At 46.1% G+C, this 21,038-nt stretch overlaps 1 protein-coding gene and 1 long non-coding RNA gene across 4 annotated transcripts in view; one reads left to right on the top strand and one right to left on the bottom strand.

The window, feature by feature from the left end:
- Positions 1 to 495: 495 nt before the first annotated feature.
- On the bottom strand, positions 496 to 17,895 carry LOC103676423. 2 transcript variants are annotated; one of them, XR_572110.2, is made up of 3 exons: positions 17,682 to 17,895; positions 3,863 to 3,957; positions 496 to 629 (listed from the first exon to the last, which is right to left on the bottom strand). It is a non-coding gene; the product is annotated as an uncharacterized LOC103676423 (long non-coding RNA). The 2 variants fall into 2 exon arrangements; XR_572109.2 differs by lacking the exon at positions 17,682 to 17,895 and adding an exon at positions 9,739 to 9,790.
- Positions 17,896 to 19,732: 1,837 nt separating this feature from the next.
- TXN2 (thioredoxin 2) overlaps positions 19,733 to 21,038 on the top strand; it is a 13,070-nt gene continuing 11,764 nt past the window's right edge. Inside the window, exons 1-2 of one of the 2 annotated variants that reach the window (XM_040637470.1) lie at positions 19,733 to 19,885; positions 20,682 to 20,935. In XM_040637470.1, coding sequence (XP_040493404.1) covers positions 20,682 to 20,935 — 254 coding nt within the window. In that variant the 5' untranslated portion in view covers positions 19,733 to 19,885. The remainder of the gene's footprint in view (positions 19,886 to 20,681; positions 20,936 to 21,038) is intronic. The other variant, XM_040637473.1, reaches the window with a different exon arrangement.

Raw genomic sequence — 21,038 nt, 5'->3', positions numbered from 1 at the left:
AGTTACTTAACATACAGTGTAACATCAGTTTCAGGTGAAATTTCTTCTTTCTTCTTTCTTCTTTCTTCTACTTCTTTTTTTTAACTAATCTCTACACCCAGCATGGGGCTCAAAATCCCAACTCTGAAATCAAGTGTCATGCTCTCCACTGACCAGGCGCTCCCCCGCCACACCACCCCGCCCATACTTAACTAATGTGACTAATGTGACCATTTAAAGAAAAGGATAAAAATTAAAAGGCAAACAGCATGGGTAAAAATAATGACAGCAGAATAAAACACAAGAAAATAAATAATAAATATCTTTATTACACAACTGATTGGAGTTAATGAGAAAAAAAAGAATATTTAAGCGAACGATGGGACATTCACCCAATAAAATACACAGCTCTCAAAACCTCAGAGATGGTGAAAGACCATGCCATAAAAATACATGTGTGACAAAGCCAAGCGAAAAGCGGCAGGCCATGAGACTGTAGTTGTGAACTACTTATAACTATATAAAACTAGAAAGCCACAGACGGGGGAGACTCTGGAAAGGACATATCACAAAATGTCAAGAGTAGTTCTATCACGTTTGTGGAGGCATTTCTTTCCTTTTTCTTCCTTTGTCCAAGTTGTGGTTACACCCTATAGTGAAATAAATATTTATTTTTTTAAAAAATCATCTCTGCTTTTGGGATTTAAAACTGTTGGGGGTGAGAGGAGCAGGGAGCCCTCCCAGGGGACATGCTCTGCCCCGGTCCCAGGGTGCCCATGGTTTCGTCCCTCTCCCAAGTCAGGAAGACACTGCATCCAGTGTCAAGAGAAAAGATGTGCCCCCTCTAGAGAAGGGAATTGTAAGCGGCGTGGGCTGCTGTGCTATAGTCTTTGGGCTGACTGACCCAGCACAACAGAGGAGATCTCTGGAAGAAGCTTCCCTCCCAAGTGACATAAAATGAAAGATAAAAAACCCTCATTTTGTGGAGGTCTCCTGGTGTAATCTCCAATCCGCTGCAGAGCCCCAAATTTCTTTTGTTCCCCAAATAAAGGCCCAAACTAAAGTCTGTCTAGAAAGTGAATCACCAAGAAGTGAATTTATCTGCTAAATTAATCCTAACATCTAATCATTTACTGAGTATATGCTATGTACCCAGAACTGTGCTGTGGTTTTAAAGATAGGCTCACAAATTCTTTGATACTTCTCCAAAGAGCCGGTGCTCACTCCCCTCCTGTTGGGTGAGAGCAGGACTGAGTGATTCACTAATAGCAAACAGAGGAGAAGTGATAGGATGTCATTTTCAAGACTAGGTTATAAAAGACTGTAGCATTCACCCACCAAGAGACTGTTCTCTCTCTCATCACTCACACGGGTCATATTGCAAAGACATCCAGGCACATATGGAGAGTTCCTTGTCAATGTGGCAAGGAATTGATACCTGCCAAGAGTCATGTGCGTAAGCCTAGAAGCAGGTCCTACTCCCATCCAGCCTTTAGATGACTGCAGTGCTGGCCACCACCTTGAACACAGCCTCAGGAGAGACCCCCAGCCAGAATCACCAGCTCGGCTGCTCCCTGACTGCTGATCCACAGACCTTTGAGATAATGTCTGTTGTTTCAAGCTGCTAAATTTCGGGGGGTTGGGGGGGTTGTTACACAGCAATAGATAACTAATACATGCACTAAATAGCTTACCTGCATTAATTTGTCACCACAACCCTAAGAGATAGATAATCCTATCCCCCATTTCTACCCTATTCTCCCCATTCTTATGCTGAGAACAATTACACAGTGTTTCGAAAATCCACTTCCTTCGAGCCACCCTCTAACTATTAAATCATGAATGCAGCCATGTCACCTATGGGTTTCCTTCTCATGAACACTGGCTAACAAGAAATTACGGGACCACACAATTCCCAAACCTAAGAAACAGGAAATAAAGTGTGTGTGGCCCCACCGGGTGGCAGGGAAATGTTGAACTGCTGATTACAAAAAACATACCCTCAAAACGAGTATTCATCCACTCCGTCAACCAGACGTCTTGTTACTCAGGTGGGGACAGGATGACTCAGATGGGATGAGGAAAGCTCTGGAGTCTAGAGCACATCACCTCCCCCAGGCTCCAGCCTCAGTTAGGCTCCTCGGTTCTCTGACCAATTATAACATCATCCCCCAAAAGCTAAATTGGATTCTTCCCTAGAAAAGAAACCCGTGGGCTGCATCATTTCCCTGCAGATGCTAAGTTTTTTAATACAGTAAAAATGCTGACTGAGGAAAGGTTTTTGTCAGATTGCAGGCTTTAAAGAAGCATTTAATTCAATCTGGCATCCAGACAGAATATGAATCCTACCAAGGGAAGCTGATGGGCAAATATATGAGAGGCTTTAGCCCAAGTATTTAATCCAAGTGCATCACACGACTAACCCATCAGCCCTGAAATAAAAAATAACAGATGTATTTAAGCAGGGAAGAAAAGACCAGCAGAATATCCTGTCTCACTCCTTTCTCAATCCGGCATACTGATTCGCCAGCTCTTCTGGAGAGAGCCCTGAGTTTCATGCTCAGTACAAAATGTTTCAGAAGTCTGTCACCTGTTTATTTCATTCTCTTGCAGATATTACCATCTCAGACCAGTCTCTCGAGTCATTCCAAATCATTATAAATTAATTAGGTGCAGAAAAGTCTCACCACCAGAAAAAAAAAAAAGACAATGCAATCTAGCTTGAAATGCTCAGTGTGTTATAACAGTAGTTTAGAAATAAAGCAACTGCGAAAATGTATGAGATGAGCCCCTTTAACAGCAGCTATGTTTCAGTTTCAAATAAGTCAGTCTATCAGGAAAAGAAGCATCCAGAAGCCTGCATGATGAAGCTCCGTGGTACATTAAGGATGGCTGCAAGGGTTATGACAATTCCTATCAAGATGTGAGGTCTGTGTCCCCTCCCCTTGAATTAGGGTGGCTTCTGGGACTGTTTTGACTGAAAGAACGTGGTGGCAGTGATGCCACACCGGTTTCTGGGCATAGCCCCGAGAAGACTGGCAATTTCCACTGCTTCTCTGGGAACCCAGCCACCACATGGAGGAAGGCCCGTGTAGAGAGGAAGTGAGGCACATGGCTGAGCTTCCAGCTAAGAGCCCAAACCAACTTGCAGCCGTGTGGGTGTGCCATATTGGAAACAGATCCTCCAGTCCCAGCTGAGCTCCCCATGGGGAGCAGAGATGAGCGATCCCTGCCAAGCCCCACTCAAATTTCGTATCTGTGAGGGAAATGATTCTTGTTCTAAGCCACTAAATGTTGGGCTGGCTTGTTCCACAGCAAGAGATATCAGGGATAGACACCATGGAGAGGCTATAAGGTGGCTTCAGTGAAGATACACTTGTAACAGCAGGTATATTATCTGTACTAGCAATTGTCGCTTGGTTTTTTGGTTTTTTTAGGCAGGGGGAGGAGCATAGGCAGAGGTAGAATCTTAAGTAGGCTCCACACCCAGCACGGAAATCATGACCTGAGCCAAAATCAAGAGTCGGACACTTAACCAACTGAGCCACCCCGGCGCCCCTGTATTAACAATTGTTAATAAGCATATCACAAAGATAACTGCAAAGCACACTCATCGAAAAACTCTTAGTAAAATATAGCTATGGTATCACACCATTCAGTGTACATATACTGAGTGATTGATTACAAAGACAAGGGAGGGGCGCCTGGCTGGCTCAGTCGGAAGAGCATGTGACTCTTGGTCTCAGGGTTGAGTTTGAGCCCCACGTTGGATACAAAGAGTACTTAAATAAATAAATACTTCCTAAAAAATTATTTAAAGAGAAGTGAAAGAAAGAGAAGCACGAGCAAGTTAAAGAAAAGAAGAGAGCGCCTGGAGACTCACCATTTGTTCTGCGGTTTCCTGAAATGAACTGGTGGAAACTCGGGAGTCTGACGGCAGTCTTTGCCTCTGGAAAACCACAAGTAGCCTGCTAACTCCTGTACACGTGTGCGAGTCAACAAGACAAACCAGTATTTCACTGAGATCAAACACTCTGCACTCGAAAGGGATTTCCACCTAAACTGGCCCAACACAACTTTTTTGGATCAAAGGACCCTTCTCCAGCATTCAAGACTTCCCAACTCTGTCAGACATGAATTGATCAAGAAGTCGTATGGCAAGTGGAAGGATTATGGGACTTGAAGAAAAGGGTCCTTAGTACAGGCATGTTTGTGATCACATGCCTTCTCCTGGAGAACCCACTCAGTGTCCACCCAACTCTAGGGGACCACCCACCACAGGGCAGACACATAATGCAGACCGGCCAATGGGAAAAGGAGCCACACTTGGACATGTGACCCAAACAGGGCCAATCAGAGCCTTGCCTAAGACTTGACCGAAGGACACTGGGAGGGAGAGGGACTTTCCTATCCTCAGACTGTAAACCCAGAGCTGGACTTCTTGTGACTGGCAGTAGCCATCTTTCCCACCACATAGGGAATGAAACCAACATGCTGAGGAAAGCCAAACAGGCGAAGGAAAGCCCACGGAGCTCTGCAACATTATTGGAGCCCTGATTCCCCCGTGCCTAAGCTAGCTGCATCCTGAACATGCCAGTTATACAAGCTAACGAGTCCCTTTTCATGAGCGAGTTTGAGTTGGTTCCCGAAGGAGTCACCAAAGGGTCTTGGTCTTGTTGTGAGAAGAATTCAAGGACAGACACGCAGCACAGCGGACCAGCAACACAAGTAGGAAAGTTCATTACAACACTCTTGATGGCACAGAGGATGGTATTTTGTTGGGGGAAAAATACGGACACTGATGTCCATGAATCAAGAAGTGATTCAAAAGAATTGGATTCTGAATGTGTGAAGTTTAGATATTCCTTTTTTTTTTAAGATTTTTATTTATTTATTCATTTATGAGAGACAGAGAGAGAGGCAGAGGGAGAAGCAGGGTCCCTGCAGAGCAGGGAGCCTGATTCGGGACTCAATCCCAGGACCCTGGGGTCATGACCTGAGCTGAAAGCAGACACTTAACCAACTGAGCCACCCACGTACCCAAGTTTAGAAACTTCTTATTAGGGACTCGTGGGTGGCTCAGTTGGTTGGGCATCTGCCTTTGGCTGAGGTCATGATCCCAGAGTCCTGGAATCAAGTCCCACATTGGGCTCCTTGCTCCCCAGGGAGCCTGCTTCTCCCTCTCCCTCTGCCTGCCACTCCCCCTGCTTGTTGTGCTCTCTCTTTCTCTGACAAAACAAGTGAATAAAGTCTTTAAAATAAAAAAAATTTTTTTAAATGTTTCTTATTAAACATACTAGTATTTTCCTTTTTATATATGCACGAGACATATATTAAATTTTCTTTAAATAAATCAAAAAGTAGGGAAGCCTGGGTGGCTTAGTCGGTTAAGCGTCTGCCTTCGCCTCAGGTCTTGATCCCGGGATCCTAGGATCGAGCCCCACATCAGGCCCCCTGCTCAGCAGTGAGCCTGCTTCTCCCTCTGCCTGCTGCTTCCCCTGCTTGTGCTCTCTCTCTCTCTCACAATAAATAAATTAAATAGTTTAAATAAAAAAATAAATAAAATAAAAAAGAGGGTCATCTGGTTGCATCAGTCACACATGACTCTTGATCTCAGGGTTCTAAGTCTGAGCCCCACATTGGAAGAACAGATTTCTTAAATACAAAATCTAAAAAAATCCATCAGTCAGGGGCACCTGGGTGGTACAGTCAGTTAAGCCTCCGACTCTTGGTTTCAGCTTAGGTCATGATCTCAGGGTGATAAGATCAAACCCCGCATGGGGCTCTGCGCTCAGCACAGAGTCTCCTTAAAACTCTCCCTCTCCCTCTGCTCCTTCACCCCCCATACTCTCTCTCTTTCTAAAATAAATAAATCTTAAAAAAAAAAAGTCTATCAGTCAATCAATCAAAAAGAGCTCTTTCAATAAGCGTAAAATAAGAACTCTAAGTGATAAGAAACATTGTGTCATCATGTAATAACTGACAGTTTTATTATTCTGGATTCAAGCATAAAAACAAAAGCCACAGAACACATTTCAAATGAGGAAAATTAATACAGAGGATTTGTTATACAGGCACTGCAGACTGAAAAGGCAAAGGGAATGCAGAGATAACTCAGGGATAGTAAGTGCGAAGCCAGCACCTCCCCCACCTTGGGTTGTGCTAACTGTTGGGAGTCGCAGGGACCCAGACCTCTGAAAGGGAGGCACTGCTTGCCTAGTGCTGGCACCTCCAGAGGGGTACGAGGAATCTGGTTCTGAGGTCCTGAAGAAAGCCGTGGCTAGAGCCGATGGCTGCTGCCTGGGTGAGAAGCCAGAGCTCTGGACAGTGGTGAGAATGGGAAGCAAGGGGCACCCGGGTGACTCAGTCAGTTGAGCATCTGACTCTTGATTTTGGCTCAGGTCAAGATCTCTAGGTGGGGAGATCAAGCTGAGTGGGGAGTCTTCTTCCCCTCACCCTCTCCCTCTGCCCCTCCCTCCGCTCACACGCACTCTCTCTCTAAAATAAATAATAAATAAATCTTAAAAAAAAAAAAAAAGAATGGGAAGCAAATAGGTAGGAACAAGTTCCTTCTCTCTCTTCCTTGCCCTTCTAGTCTCCCTCAAATGACCCTTTGTGGCAAAAGCTGGCCAGCAAGCAAAGGTGCCGTGTAGTCCACAGGTTTCTAGCACTGTCATCACGAAGCACAAAGAGGAAGAGTGGATCTGGAGCTGAGAAGCAAAGTTCAGTAACAGGCACAGCAGTGTTTTTCTTTCTTGGTGATACATGAAATAATTGTGTAATTTACATTTGATGGCCTCTTAGGCTCTGTGAAATAAGATAGCTAAGCTACAAATATGGCGGCCACTGCCAGGCCCAAAATCCAAGTGTTGTAAAACAAATATTTAGTCCTCCCCAAGTAACAGTTGGCACGAGCAGTGCAGAGTGGGTATGTGCTCCATAGGGTCGGGGACTCGAATTCCTACCTTTTTTCTCCACCATTTTCAACACATGACTTAAAGCCTGGGATCCAAAGTAGTTACCCCAGTTCCAGCCAACGCATCCATATTCCAATTAGAGAGAAGGGGATGGCATGCCCCACCCTTTTAAAGCAGAAGTTGGTAAACTACTACCCATGGGCCAAATCTGGCCTTTTGCCTGTTTGTGTAAATAAAGTTTTATTGAGACACAGACCAGCCCATCCGTGTATGCATTGTCTATTTCTGCTTTTGCACTTACAACCACAGAGCTGAGTAGTTGGAACAGAGACCTTAGAGCCTGCAAAGCCTAAAGTATTTATCATCTGGACCTTTAAAGAAAGAGTTTCCTGACCCTGACTTTAAAAGAACAGCTTGGAAGTTGAACAAATGACTTCCATCCCCACAACCTACTGACCCAGCCAGAAGAAACTGCAAGAGAGGTTGGGAAGTGCAATCTTCAGCTGAAAAGCCTGAGCTCAACTTAAAATCCTATTACTCTGGAAGCCAACAGTCTCCACCACACAACCTTTCCATAAATTCTACCTCTGGCCTTCCTCTCTCCTGACCTCCCCATCACGTGAACCACTGAGTGGTCTGAACCCCTCACTTGCTGATATGAGGTGTACTTTATTTTACTGTTTTCTATAAATTTCCAGCATTTATAGCTAATTATAATATCAGCTACCTAGCCAGGAGCCATTCCCTCACTCCTTCCTTGCTGACAGCTTCCTGATTTTGTTCAGAGTGTGTATGGCTGGAGGAGTTCAGGAAAAGTGGGCCAGCTCCACAGAGTGAACCCTGCAATTGGTCTAATCCATCTCCCTTGGCCAGTTATCCATTTAGAAGTGACCATGTCACTCAGTACTGGTCACGGAGAAGTAAGGAGGGTTTCAGGGAAAGATTGTCCTGCCTGATTTTTTTAAAAGATTTATTGATTTGAGAGAGAGAGCACATGTGCGCACACACACACGCGCGCGCACACACACACACACACACACACACACACGAGTGGGGGGAGGGGCAAAGGGCAAGAATCTTCAAGCTGACTCCCCACTGAGCACAAAGCCTGACTGGGGGCTCAATCCCACAACCCAGGAGATCACGACCTGAGCCGAAACCAAGAGTCAGACGCTTATCCAACTGAGCCACCCAGGCGCCCCTCCAACAGCTATTTTTATAGCACAGTATCCTGGTTCAAAAAAAGATAAAATATATACCTTTTAACTCTTGGTGGGTATCTCAGGCCTCCATAACAAAATACTACAGACAAAGTGGCTTAAACAACATGTTTTAGGTCTCATAGTTATAGAGCCTGGGAAGTCCAAGGTCAGGGGGCTGGCAGCTTCAGTTCCTGGGGAAAGCTCTCTTTCTGGCTTGCAGATGGCCACCTTCTTGCTACCTTCTCATAACCTCACGTGGCCGTTAATGACACAGAATGCTCTGGTCTCTCTTCCTCTTCTTCTAAGGACACCAGTCCCATCGTAGGGAACCCGCCCTCATGACTTCATCTAAATTTAATTGTCCTTCAAAGGCCCCCCCTCCAAACACCATCGCACTGGGCATTAGGGCTTCAACATACGAATTTGGGGAGGACACAAACATTCAGCCCATAACAGTGGGCTCTCTGTCTTGCACATACATCAGTGAATCTTTGTGGTGGATGAGAACAAGTGGACCAAGCTCTGGACTCTAGAAGAGAAGCAAAATGACCTCCTTAGAAGCCTGATTCCCTTGAGGATAATCTGAGTCATCTTTACAGACAGGTAGCCGGTTCCTTGGGACCCCTTAACTCCTTAACTCATCCAGAGCAAATGTTTCTTCCTACCTTTTTTTTTCAGATTTCATTTATTTATTTATTTGAGAGGGAGAGAGAGTGTATGAGCAGGGGGAGGGGCAGAGGAAGAGGGAGAGACAGAATCTCAAGCAGACTCCACACTGAATGCAGAGCCTGACACAAGGTTGGATTTCATGACCCTGAGGTCATGACCTGAGCGGAAATCAAGAGTTGGACATTTAACCAACTGAGCCACCCAGGTGCCCCTGTTTCTTCCTACCTTATGACCCCTAGACTTAGGGTTAGTGTTCCAAGGCTGGTTTCAACCTGGATCCAGTTGGGAAGCCTGAGGAAAGCTCTAAACAAAGAGAACCATTTTTCTTTTCTTTTCTTTTTTTTTTTTGAGATTTCATTTATTTATTTGTCAGAGAGCGAGCGAGCACAAGCAAGGAGAGCAGCAGGCAGAGGGAGAGGCAGGCTCCTCACTGAGGAGGGAGCCCGACGCAGGTCTCAGTCCAGGACCCTGAGATCATGACCTGAGCTGAAGGCAGACACTTAACCAACTGAGCCACCCAGACGTCCCTAGAGAACTATTTTTCTAAACATAAAAACAGTTCACACCAAGTTCCAAGAAGGAAGTAACTTTGTGCTCCAGGAGTTGTGAGTTTCAGAAAACATAAAACAGAGGTGATACAGATCATGTGTAAGTGACCAGAAAGTAAAAATAAGGGACATGAAACCTGACCTGACCCCAACTTCTGCTTCTTATGGCACCAAGCTGAATAATTACTGTCTCATAGAACAACTGAGTGCATCCTCCACGTGGTAAGTTTTTGGACTACTCAGTAAATATTGAAAAACTATGTTCATGGGGCACCTGGGTGGCTCAGTTGGTTCAGTATCTGCTTTTGACTCAGGGCACGATCCCAAGGTCCTGGGATCTTCTCCCTCAGCCCCTCCACCTGCTTGTGACCTCTCTCCCCCCCCCCCAAATAAATTAAATCTTAAAAAAGAAAAAATACATACCCTGGTGGGGCCGCCTGAAGGGGGTGCCTGGCTGGCTCAGTCAGTAGAACATGTGACTCTTGATCTCAGGGTCATGAGTTTGAGCCTCACATTGGGCATAGAGTTTACTTAAAAGAAAAAAAGAAAAAGAAAAATTACCTGAAGACACTGGAGAGCAACCCAGGTAGGCAGAACTAGAAGAGAGCTGACACATTGAGAAAGGAAATGGCATTGGGTGAGTCATCTATTTTGTAGTGCTTTTCACCTAAGGCCAGACTTCAGCTAGCACCACACAGCTCAGCTAAAATTTCAATAGAAGCCCAGAGTCTTGCTGGCTCAAAGACCCAGAGGAAAGAGTTACGGGATACCACAGAAGTGGAAAGGAAGGGTGGGGAAAATCCTAAAAAAGAGAGAGCCACAGGGGCACATGGCTGGCTCAGTTAGAAGAGCATGCAACTCTTGATCTTGGGGTTGTGAGTTCAAGTCCCACATTAGATATAGAGACTACTTAAATAAAATCTTAAAAGAGAGAGAGAGAAATAGAGAGAGAGCACACACCACAGAGAAGGGGCCCAAATTCTGCAAAAAAAACTCTGTTCAAATCTCTGGCTGACCCCTGAACTACCCATGTTGGGGTGAATTATAAGTAGCTCAGCTAAGGCAGAAAAATATAACAGGGTTCAGTGCTGCCCACCACGAAGGAGACGGAGCTTGGAGTTCAAACTGAGCCAAGTTAACTGTCCACTAAAACAAAAAAAAATCAACATTCTTTGGGGAAATATACAGAATTCAGAGTCTCTGCAATGAATACATCAATCACAATGTGACACAATCCAGGATACAATCCAAAATTATTAGAAATATAAAGAAGTAGGAAAATATGACCCATACTAAAGAGAAAAGCAATGGAATTGACCCAGATGCTGGATATATCAGACAAAGATTTTAAAGCAGTTATTACAAATATCCTCAAGGACATAAAAAAACGCTCACAATGACTAAATAAACAGAAAATCTCAACAGAGAAATAAAAACTATTTAAAAAAATGGAAATTCTAGAACTGAAAAAATAAAATACCTGGAAATCAAAAGTTCACATGACAGTTTTAACAGCATTTTGGAGATGACAGAAGAATAACTATCAATGAAGGTAAAGCTAGATCAATAGAAATAATCCAATCTTGGGGGACCTGGCTGGCTTAGTCGGAAAAGCATGTGACTCTTCATCTTGGGGTAATGAGTTCAAGCCCCACGTTGGGTGTAGAACTTACTTAAATTAATAAATATTTTTTAAAAAGAAAAGAAAAGAAATAACCCAATCTGAAGAACACAGAGTAAAAGAATTGGAAAATCAAGAGTCTAAGTAATTACAGGGCAATATAAAAAGCTCCAATATATGGGGGCGCCTGGGTGACTCAGTCATTAAGCGTCTGCCTTTGGCTCAGGTCATGATCCCAGGGTCCTGGGATCGAGCCCCACGTCAGGCAACCTGCTCAGCGGGAAGCCTGCTTCTCCCTCTCTATCTGCTTGTGTTCCCTCTCTCACTGTGTCTCTCTCTGCCAAATAAATAAAATCTTTTTTAAAAAATCTCTAATATATGTATAATTGGAGTTTCAGAAGGTGAGAAAATAGAAAATAGAGTAAAAACAATTTTTTAAATACATAATGTTCTGAATTTCCTTAAGTTTGGTGAAATGCATAAATTTAGATTCTGGAATCTCAGTGAATCCAAGCAAGATAAACACAAAGAGAACCACACTCTAGCACATCAGGTAAATGCTGAAAACCAAAGATAAATAAAAGATCTTAAAAGCGACTAAAGAAACACAACACATTATACACATGGAACGAATAACTGGTGATATCTCATTGGAAACTATGGAAGCCAGAAGACAGTGAAAGGGCATTTTTTAAATGCTAACGGGAAAGGAAGAAAATATATCAACCAGAATTCCATGGCCAATGAAAATATTCTCAAGAATTAAGGCAAATAAAGACATTTTTAGATAAACTAAAATGAAGAGAATCAATTTCCAGCAGGCTTGAACTGTAAGAAATGCTAATGTAACTTCTTTGGGTTGAAAGGAAATTATATCAGATGAAAACCCAGATCTCTTCAAGAAGAATTGAAGAGCACTGGAAAGGACAAATATATGAGTAAATAGTAGGGGTGCCTGGCTGGCTCAGTCAGTGGAGCGTGGGACTCTTGATCTTGGGGCTGTGAGTTCAAGGCCCACATTGGTAGTAGAGATTACTTAAAATTAAATCTAAAAAAAAAAAAAATGGGGGCACCTAGGTGGCTTAGTCGCTAAGCGTCTGCCTTCGGCTCAGGGCGTGATCCCAGGGTTCTGTGATCAAGCCCCGCATCAGGCTCCCTGCTCTGCTGGGAGGCTGCTTCTTCCTCTCCCTCTCCCCCTGCTTGTGTTCCCTCTCTCGCTGGCTGTCTCTCTCTCTGTCAAATAAATAAATAAAATCCTTTCAAAAAATAAAATAAAAATATAAAAATATAAAAAAATTTTAAAAATTCAGTAAATATTAAAGACTGTATTTTCCTCTTGATTTCATATATATATGATAATTCAAAGAAAAAAATATCAACATTCTGTTATAGGATTCTCAGCCTAGAGATATAGTGAATATGACGACATAGCATAAAAGCTAGGAAGAGGTGGTAAATGGACCTATCCAGTTGCAAGATTCTTATATTATCTTATGGGCACAATATTAATATTAACTCTGAATTGACTGTGCAAAGCTAAGGATTTGTACTGCAATCCCTAGAGTAGCAACTAAAGAAAATGCAAATAGATTTATCAATAGATAAATTGAATTCTAGAACATATATATTCAGTAAACCCAAAAGAAATCTGGAAAGGAAGACCAGAAGAACAAAAGACACACGGAACAAACAGAAAACAAACAGTGACGTAGATCTAAATCCAAACATGTCCAAACGAACTAAATACTCCAATTAAAAGGCAGAGATAGTAAAAATGCATAAAAAAGCGAGACCCAGGGGCACTTGCCTGGTTCAGTGGCGCGTGTGACTCTTGATCACAGGGTTGTGAGTTCAAGCCCCATGTTGCGTGTGGAGACTACTTTAAAAAAAAGCCAGACCCAACTATATGCTGCTGTCTATGTATTCACTTATATATAAAGCCCCAGATAGACTGACAGTAAAAGGATCAAAAAAGATATATCAGAGAAACAGTAAGCAGAAGAATGGTGGAGTGGGGGCGCCTGGGTGGCTCAGCTGGTTGAGCATCTGCCTTCTGCTCAGGTCATGATCCCAGCGTCCTGGGATCAAGTCCTGCATCGGGCTCCCTGCTCAGCGAGGAGCCTGCTTCTCCCTCTCACTCTGCCTGCCACTCCGCATGCTTGTTTGTGCTCTCTCTCTCTGACAAATAAAAAAATAAAATCTTTATAAAAAAAAAACCACAAACACAGAATGTTGGGAGTGGCTCTTTAAGTAGCAGATAAAGTAAACTCCAAGATGAAGGGCATTGCTGGAGTTAAGGAGAGACATCCCATAATAGGGAAACAGTCACAACGTCAGAAAGACACAACAGGGGCGCCTGGGTGGCACAGTCGTTGAATGTCTGCCTTTGGCTCAGAGCGTGATCCTGGCGTTCTGGGATCGAGCCCCACATCAGTCTCCTCCGCTGGGAGCCTGCTTCTTCCTCTCCCACTCTCCCTGCTTGTGTTCTCTCTCTCTCTCTGGCTGTCTCTGTCAAATAAATAAATAAAATCTTAAAAAAAAAAGAAAGAAAGAGAGAGGAAGAAAGAAAGAAAGAAAGAAAGAAAGAAAGAAAGAAAGAAAGAAAGAAAGAAAGAAAGAAAGAAAGAAAGAAAAAGAAAAGAAAGACACAACAATCCTAAATCTGTAGGAGCCTAATAACAAAGTTTCCAAATAAGCGAAGAAACAATGAACAGATTTAAGGGAGAAATAGACAAATTCACAATCATCCTGCTCTCAATAATTAATAGAACAGCTAGCAGAGCAATCAGTAAAGCCATAGAGAAGCTAACCAACACTCTATCAGCCACCTTGACCTACTTGGCATGTACAGGACACGCCGCTCAGCAACTACAGAATAGACAGTCTTCTCAGGTGCACATGGTACATTCACAAAGACAGACCACAGGCTGGGCCATAATGCAAGCCTCCATAAATCTCAAGATTGAAATCTAAGAGCACTTACTATGAGCCCTTTACTTGCATTATCCTGTTTAATCCTTCACAATAACCCTCAGACATTGGTGAATATTATTAACAGTCCAATTTTACACATAAAGCAAAGGCTCAGGGGGCGCCTGGGCGGCTCAGTCGGTTAGGCGTCCGGCTCTTGGTTTCGGCTCAGGTCATGATCTCAGGGTAGTGGGATCAGACCCCACGTCAGGCTTGTCCCTCTCCCTCTGTTCCTCCCCCTCCCAAAAAATAAATAAATGAATAAAATCTTAAAAAAAAATAGCAAAGTCTCAGGAAGCAAAAGTCATTCTTATTCACAGGCCCTCACTATAATTCTTGTGACACTTTCACAAACTAAAGACAAATATACCTATCTTCAGACCTAGCCCCACCACATCCTTGCAGTCAGTGGGAAGAACTCAGGACATGCGGTCAGAAGATCTGGATGTGAGCCTGCCCTCTCCTCTGACTACCTGTGTGCTTTGGTAAGTCACAGGACCTTTCTACGACTTGATTTCCATCCATAAACAGTATCTAAGGTACATTCTGCTGGCCCCATTTTACAGATGAGGAAACCAAGCCTTATATGGGTTACATCACACTGTGCGTAAGTGGCGGAGCCAGGATCCATATCCAGGTCCATCTGACTCCAAAGCTCACCTGTTCGCCAACCTGGGCTCTGAGATCTAACACCAGCACACCCGAGGCCCGCCTTCCCAGCTCGGGTCTGTGATTGGCACCTCCTGGAAAAGTCTATGATAAGACCCAACGTTGATTCTAAAGGCTACCTTTTTGCAAGAGTTTTGTAGATGTTAATTCTTATTTACAGATAATATTAAAGGCACAGTAGAGTCGAGTTGTTAAACACGCACTGGCAACTTTGAGCCACCAGACCTGCCTGGGCAGGAAGACGTGAGGAGCCTCACCCCCCACAGCGGGCAGGATCTGGAATGAGCCCTAGCACCCCAGCCTGCACGTGTCCGCGGGAGGCAGGGGGTGGGAACGTGAGGGTGACAGCATACACCCGCCCGCATGACAGTCACAGCACTCCAGACCTGCCATCCCAGGAAGGCGCAGAGGCCGCTCTGGGAGTTAAGGGTTACGGTGCTACTCCGGTGTCCAGTCTTCATGTTCAGAAAGGGGTGAGGGGACATTGTGTGATTGCTGGAAACACGACAGAACATGAATCACCACGGAACATGAAACCAGCTTGTTGAAGTGCAAAACGTACATTACAGTTCTGATTGTTCTGCAAAAGCATTTTTTAAAAAACATAAAAAACATTTAAAAACAGAAAAAAAAAACCTCACCAATTACCATCAAGATGAAAACTGAAAGCAGATACTCTAGGAAAGACACCTCTAAGAAACACTATGAGCTTAGATGTGGCCCACTACCTCTCTCTGTGGTGGTTTTTTTTTGTTTGTTTGTTTTTTGCTAAAGTGCTTCCCTCCAGCTATGAAATCCTCGGACACGCGGTCACTGAGATGCACCTGTCTCCCACACTCGTCCCCTGCCCTGTGGACCCAAGGGAGCTGGCGCCCCAGGGCGGGGCCCCTGTAGAGACTGTGAGAGCCACACTGCCACCGTGTGGACACCATTGCTAATGACAGTTGCTGAGAACCACCGCTGCCCACCCCCCCACCCCCCACCCCCCCGCCCACCCTACCCTGGGTTTAAGGCCCACAGTCGCAGTCCAATGGCCTAGATTGGCTGGCTGGTCCCTAGGGATTGAAGGGGGGGGAACAGCAGTCTAGAGTCAAATCAGCCGCTTGCTAGGGGCAACAGAATACCTTTAAGCTTCCACCTCCTACTATTTGGGTGACCCTGGACAAGGTACTTAAACTCCATGGACTCCATTTTCCCCATCTGCAATATGGGGACGCACAGGGTTGTAGGATTAAATGAGTTGATACATGTAGGGTGCTTTTAGCACAGTGTCTGGTGCTTGGTAACTCTTCAGTTTATCAACAGTTTCCAAACCCTCTGACCACGACCCACAGCAAGAAACACATTCTACATCACAACCCAGGACACACAGATAGAGACATAACACCAACAACTGTTCCACCAAATAATACTTGTAACACACAACACACTCTGACATTTTCAATTCCGTTCGTTTGTTTTGAAGCTGATCACAACCCACTATATTGATTTCACAAACCCACCAATGGCTCACATTCCACAGTCTAAAAACACTGCAATAAACCTCAGCGAGAGACAGCAGTAGAAGCCTTACCCCTAGCTCAGGCTGCTAGCCCTGGCTCCCTTCCCTTCCTTTCACACCTGTGCCCTCAGCCTGCCTGGTGCCTGAGCCGGACTCATGCCAGGTCGGCTCTGGCTGGGCAGACACCCTAGCATGGAGCTGAAGAGCCCCTTTGTGGCCTACTGTGAGTGCAGCCTTGTCATAAGCTCTCTCCCTGCAGAGAGAGAGTTCATCAGTCATCAGGCACTGACAACGTGCTAGGCCCTGTTCTCAGTCCTTTCTGCAGCCTCCCAGCCCCCTATGAGGAAGGCATCATTCTTTCCATTTCTCAGATGAGAAGCCTGAGGCCAAGAGGTGAAGTCACTATGGAATAAGGATAAGCAGGACTGGTCCCCCTTTGGAATTCGGAATGTGAATTACACAGGGAGATGGGCCTACCAGAAAGTGCAGTCAGCGGACATGAAGAATAGGATGAAGAGGTGACTGGAAGAGAAAGTGCGGGAGATACAGGAAAACGGAAATAAACACGGACAAGCGGGCAGCATCCCCGCCAGATGGTAACCATATTAGCGAAACAGCTGCACCAAAGGAGGCTGCCGTCAGGGGAGCCAGAGGTCCTGGGGCTCCCGCTGTGGATTACCACCACTGGCTCCAGTCGTAGGCAGGGGTGGAGGCAAAAGCAAGAGGTCACACGGTGGAGAGGGCCACGCCTGACCGTGCGCTGCCCTAGTCTCCTGCCTGTGATGGACAATCTAGTAAGTGGAAGGCTGACACAGCAGATGACCAGGGGGGATGTAGGCCTATTCCAAAGATTCCCTCACCCATCCCGGAGGAAGGTCCCTGCACACGCCAGGGGAGTGAGGGAGGGAACCTGCCAACTGCACAGAGAACAAATATGGTCAAGACGAAGTGCGGGGAAAAAAACAACCACCATGGCAGTGATTCTGGAAGGGTCTCATGGAGCCACGTAATATGGTGGGGAAAATGAGATTTGGGATTAGAAGACGTGATTTGCACTCCTGAGCTCTGTCCATGGAGCAAATAATCACTGAGCACCTGCTATGGGGCCCCAGGCCCTGAGGTAAGCAATGGAGAGACAGAGGGACCCTGCAGGAGCTGACAGTATAATGAGTGAGGAAGAAAAAAAGCAGAGAGTATTTTGTTGTTTCTGTGTCAGAAGCATGAGCCCCATGTCTCTGGTCTGTGGCCACTGTGCTTTGTGAAACTTTGCACCCTCAGAGCCCTTCTCAGTGTCCGGGGCATTTTTGTGACCTCCCCACACCAGAGTGAGTTTTTCTGCCAAAATGACTGAGGCTCTTGGTGCCCTCTATATTTCCGCACGTCCCAGCATGGGAGCATTGTGAAACTTCCCACAAGACTGCCTCCCTGGCCTCCCCATCCTTCTCCTGCCCTCGGTTTTTCTGGGTTTGACACAAGCCCATGAAATGTCCTCTTATGCCTCTGACGGGCAACCCTATCCCCTCTCCAGCCCACTTCAGTTAGACTATGGCATTATGAAGCCGCCAGGCCTTTCGTCTGAATTCTTTGACTCTCCACCCCGCCTACCTTTGGCTGGAACCTGAACAGTATGGAGGCCCTCTTCCCGTCTTCTTTCCTCCATCCTGGGCATGGGCTGTTTCCTGTGAAAACGGCAGTGAACAGGTTTGGTCATGAACTGGCCCTGAGGAAATGGTTCGGGAGTTGTGTGGGCAAGAGGGAAGGATGAGAACTGTTGGAAAACTGAGAATGAATTATGTTTTAGATTTTTCACTTTCTTAAAGATTTTATTTATTTATTTGAGAGAGAGAGAGAATGAGCGTGGGGGAGGGGCAGAGACAAGCAGACTGCCCACTGAGTGGGGAGCCCGACATGGGGCTCAATCCCAGGACCCTGGGATCACAACCTGAGACAAAGGCAGAAGCTTAACCAACTAAGCCACCCAGGCATTCCTCCTTTTTCAGTAATCTCTATACCCAACATGAGGCTCAAACTCACAACCCCAAGATCAAGAGTCGTATGTTCCTCCAACTGAGCCAGCCAATTGCCCTAAAATTTTTCTTAACACTTTTTCATATTAATAATAAGTGCAATGGAAACAAAACAAAGAAAGAAAGAAACAGGAACAACGGAGTGTTGAGTGTGGTGGTTGATTGATAGATGCACAGGGGCTGTGGAGGCTCGGAGAAGGGCATCTCTTCCACTCGAGGAGACCTCAGGGAAGGGTCTCCAAAGATGATGCCTAGTCTGGTATCTGATAGCATTTTCTCCCATGGAGAGTAGAGGGAAACGCCTTCCAGTCATAGAGAGTAATACTGCAAAATTCAGGAAAGACATTTAAGCAAACTCTGGAACTGTAAGGGATCCCCACTAGCTATAAGGGATCCCCCCAAGGTAGATTGAAATGGAGGTGTGAGATGGGGTTCTGTCAATTTACCTGCCTTGTGACCTTGGACAAATCACATAACCTTTCAGCAAACCATTCCCTGAAATATCCAAAGATACTGTTTAATAAGCATCTATGGAACATCCCCTGTGAGCCAGGCACTGTATGAGATTGCTGGGCTTAAGGAGTCAAATAAAAGCTACAAATCCCTACCCTCAGGAAGCATGTGGTCTAGGGAAAGAGACAGACACCGTACAATGTGTTTCGCAAGAGTTACGAACAAAGCACTCTACAGAGAAGGAAGCAATTAATGCTGCTCAAAGAAGTGGTAAGTAGGTGTTCCACCAAGTGGAGAAAAAAAGCATTTCAAATTGAAGGCAAGGAGCAGGAAAAAGGCAGTGATATATTCCTAGAGCCATGAGGCCAGAGTGGTGGTAATGTAAGGTCAGGGTGCAGGGAAGAGGAGATCTGGCTGTGACTCCAGCCTGGGACACACAGAGGACGCTTACACCCCTGCGGCCAAGACAGTGACGGTGGGTGTGAAAGGAAAACCAAGGCCCAAGCAAGTCCACTGGTCACCACACTTCACTAGGGGCCTCAAAGGCAGGCCCTCCAAGTACGACCACCATCTGGCATTTGTCCAGGCCCAGTTCCCTAGGAACTCCAAAAAGACAGGCTTGCGACAAGCCCAGTCTTTCATGTCCCGTACTGGAAAACAGAAGCCCCCTGGGCCAGGGTGACTAGCCCGATACCACGAGGTCGTACAGTTGTGTATGACAGACAAGGGCCACAGAGCGTCCTCTTTACGTCCAGTCAGGGTCTTTTGCCCCCAACCAGCACTCCGCCTTCGAGGAGCTTAGTTTCCTCATTTGTTAGATGGACGGAAGGAAACTTCACCACCTCCAGTTTTTGGAAGACACTGAGGAAAAGCGGCGGGCAGTGCAAGAGTTTGCAAGACCCGGAACCACGCCTCCCTCCTGCCCTTTTCTCCCATAGGTACCTCCCCCGTGCTCCCACCTCCTTCCTCCTCCTCTTCTTCCGGACCCTCCTCTACGGCCCGCCCGCCTTTTCCGGCCCCTCCCCGAAGGCCACACCCTCTTCCGGTCCTTCCCTCAAAAGCTCCTCTTCCGTTCTCTTTCCCCCCTCCCCCAGAGGCCCTCTCTTCCGGTCCCTAACTGAAGCTCCACCCCTTCCGCTGTGCCGTCTCCCGCCATCCCCATTGGTGGAAAATCCAAGCCGCCCCTCCAGTTGCGGAGAGAAATGCTCTAGGTTGCTAGTCCCCGGAAGTGATGCTCGGAGGGCCCTCCCCTGAGGAAGTGACGGCAGGAGTGCCCTTGACTGGCGGGGAGGGCCGGGCTGTGCATCCCTCCGCTCGCGCTGCAGGGAGGTAGGAGGCTCGTGGGGGTGGCTCGAGGTGGTGTCGTGGCGGAGACACGCTCCGGGCCTGTTCCTGCGCTGTCCGGCGGCCGAGCGGGCGGAGGCCCCGGGCGGGGGGACCGGTCCTCCGTTGAGCCGGGATCCCCGGTGGCGTCCGATTCCCCAGTCCCTTCTCAGACACGTCCTTTCTTTTTTTAGAACCCCCCACACACTCCTGTTCCTGAACTTATTGGTTCCCCTTGAATTGTTGCGTTTCCTCTTTCCTGATCCTTTAGTAACCCCCTTTTCCCTTAATTTCCCATTAAAACGCCTATTAAACGAGTAATAAAGAATTTGCAGGCGGCCTTGGGTTCCAATGTTGACTCTCATTTAATAGTTAGGTTACTTTGGACATGTCACAATTTACCTGAGCCTTGGACTTCTCATCTGTGATGTGAGCAGTACTGTAGAAACTTCCTCCACGGTGATCTGGGAGAACTGTAATGTGTGTAGGGCACTTGGGGATGGGGATGGACTTGGCCCTTAGCAGGTGCTCCGTAAATAAAGGTTCCTCCCTCCCTTCTGTTGTAACTCCGCCCACATCCTGATTTCTTTTTGGTTTTCAGCCCAGTTTTCCTGTCCTCGTTTGCAGTTCCTTCTGCTTTTTGATTCTCATTCTTCACTTAACCTCTACTCTAGAAATCTTGTGTCATTTCTTGGCATTGTTTTCCAGGCCCTGAATCTTGAGCCCCCCCAGTACTGCCCAGATACCTTTCTTTTCCTGGTGTATTGACTTCCTGAACTCTTCCTGCCTTTCTCCCTCACAGATGGCTCAGCGGCTTCTCCTGAGGAGATTCCTGGCCTCCATCATCTCCAGGAAGCCCCCTCAGGGTCGGTGGGCACCCCTCACCTGCAGGGCCCCACAGCGCAGTCCTGGTGATCTGACAGTAGCACCCAACCAAGCCCGGTCAATATACACCACCAGAGTGTGCACCACGACCTTTAACATCCAGGATGGACCTGACTTTCAAGACCGAGTTGTCAACAGTGAAACACCAGTGGTTGTGGATTTCCATGCACAGTGAGTCCTGGGGGTCAGCAGAAGACTCTGAGGTGGTGTTTGTTCAGGAATTTATTGAGTACCTGCTGTGTCTCAGTCCCATATTTGATGCTTCTCAGACATA

Source organism: Ursus maritimus, unplaced genomic scaffold (genome assembly GCF_017311325.1).
Source record: "Ursus maritimus isolate PB19 unplaced genomic scaffold, ASM1731132v1 scaffold_21, whole genome shotgun sequence".
NCBI classification, from domain to species: Eukaryota; Metazoa; Chordata; class Mammalia; order Carnivora; family Ursidae; genus Ursus; species Ursus maritimus.
Note: the sequence above shows the minus strand (reverse complement) of the source record. Positions and strands in the feature narration are given on the sequence as shown.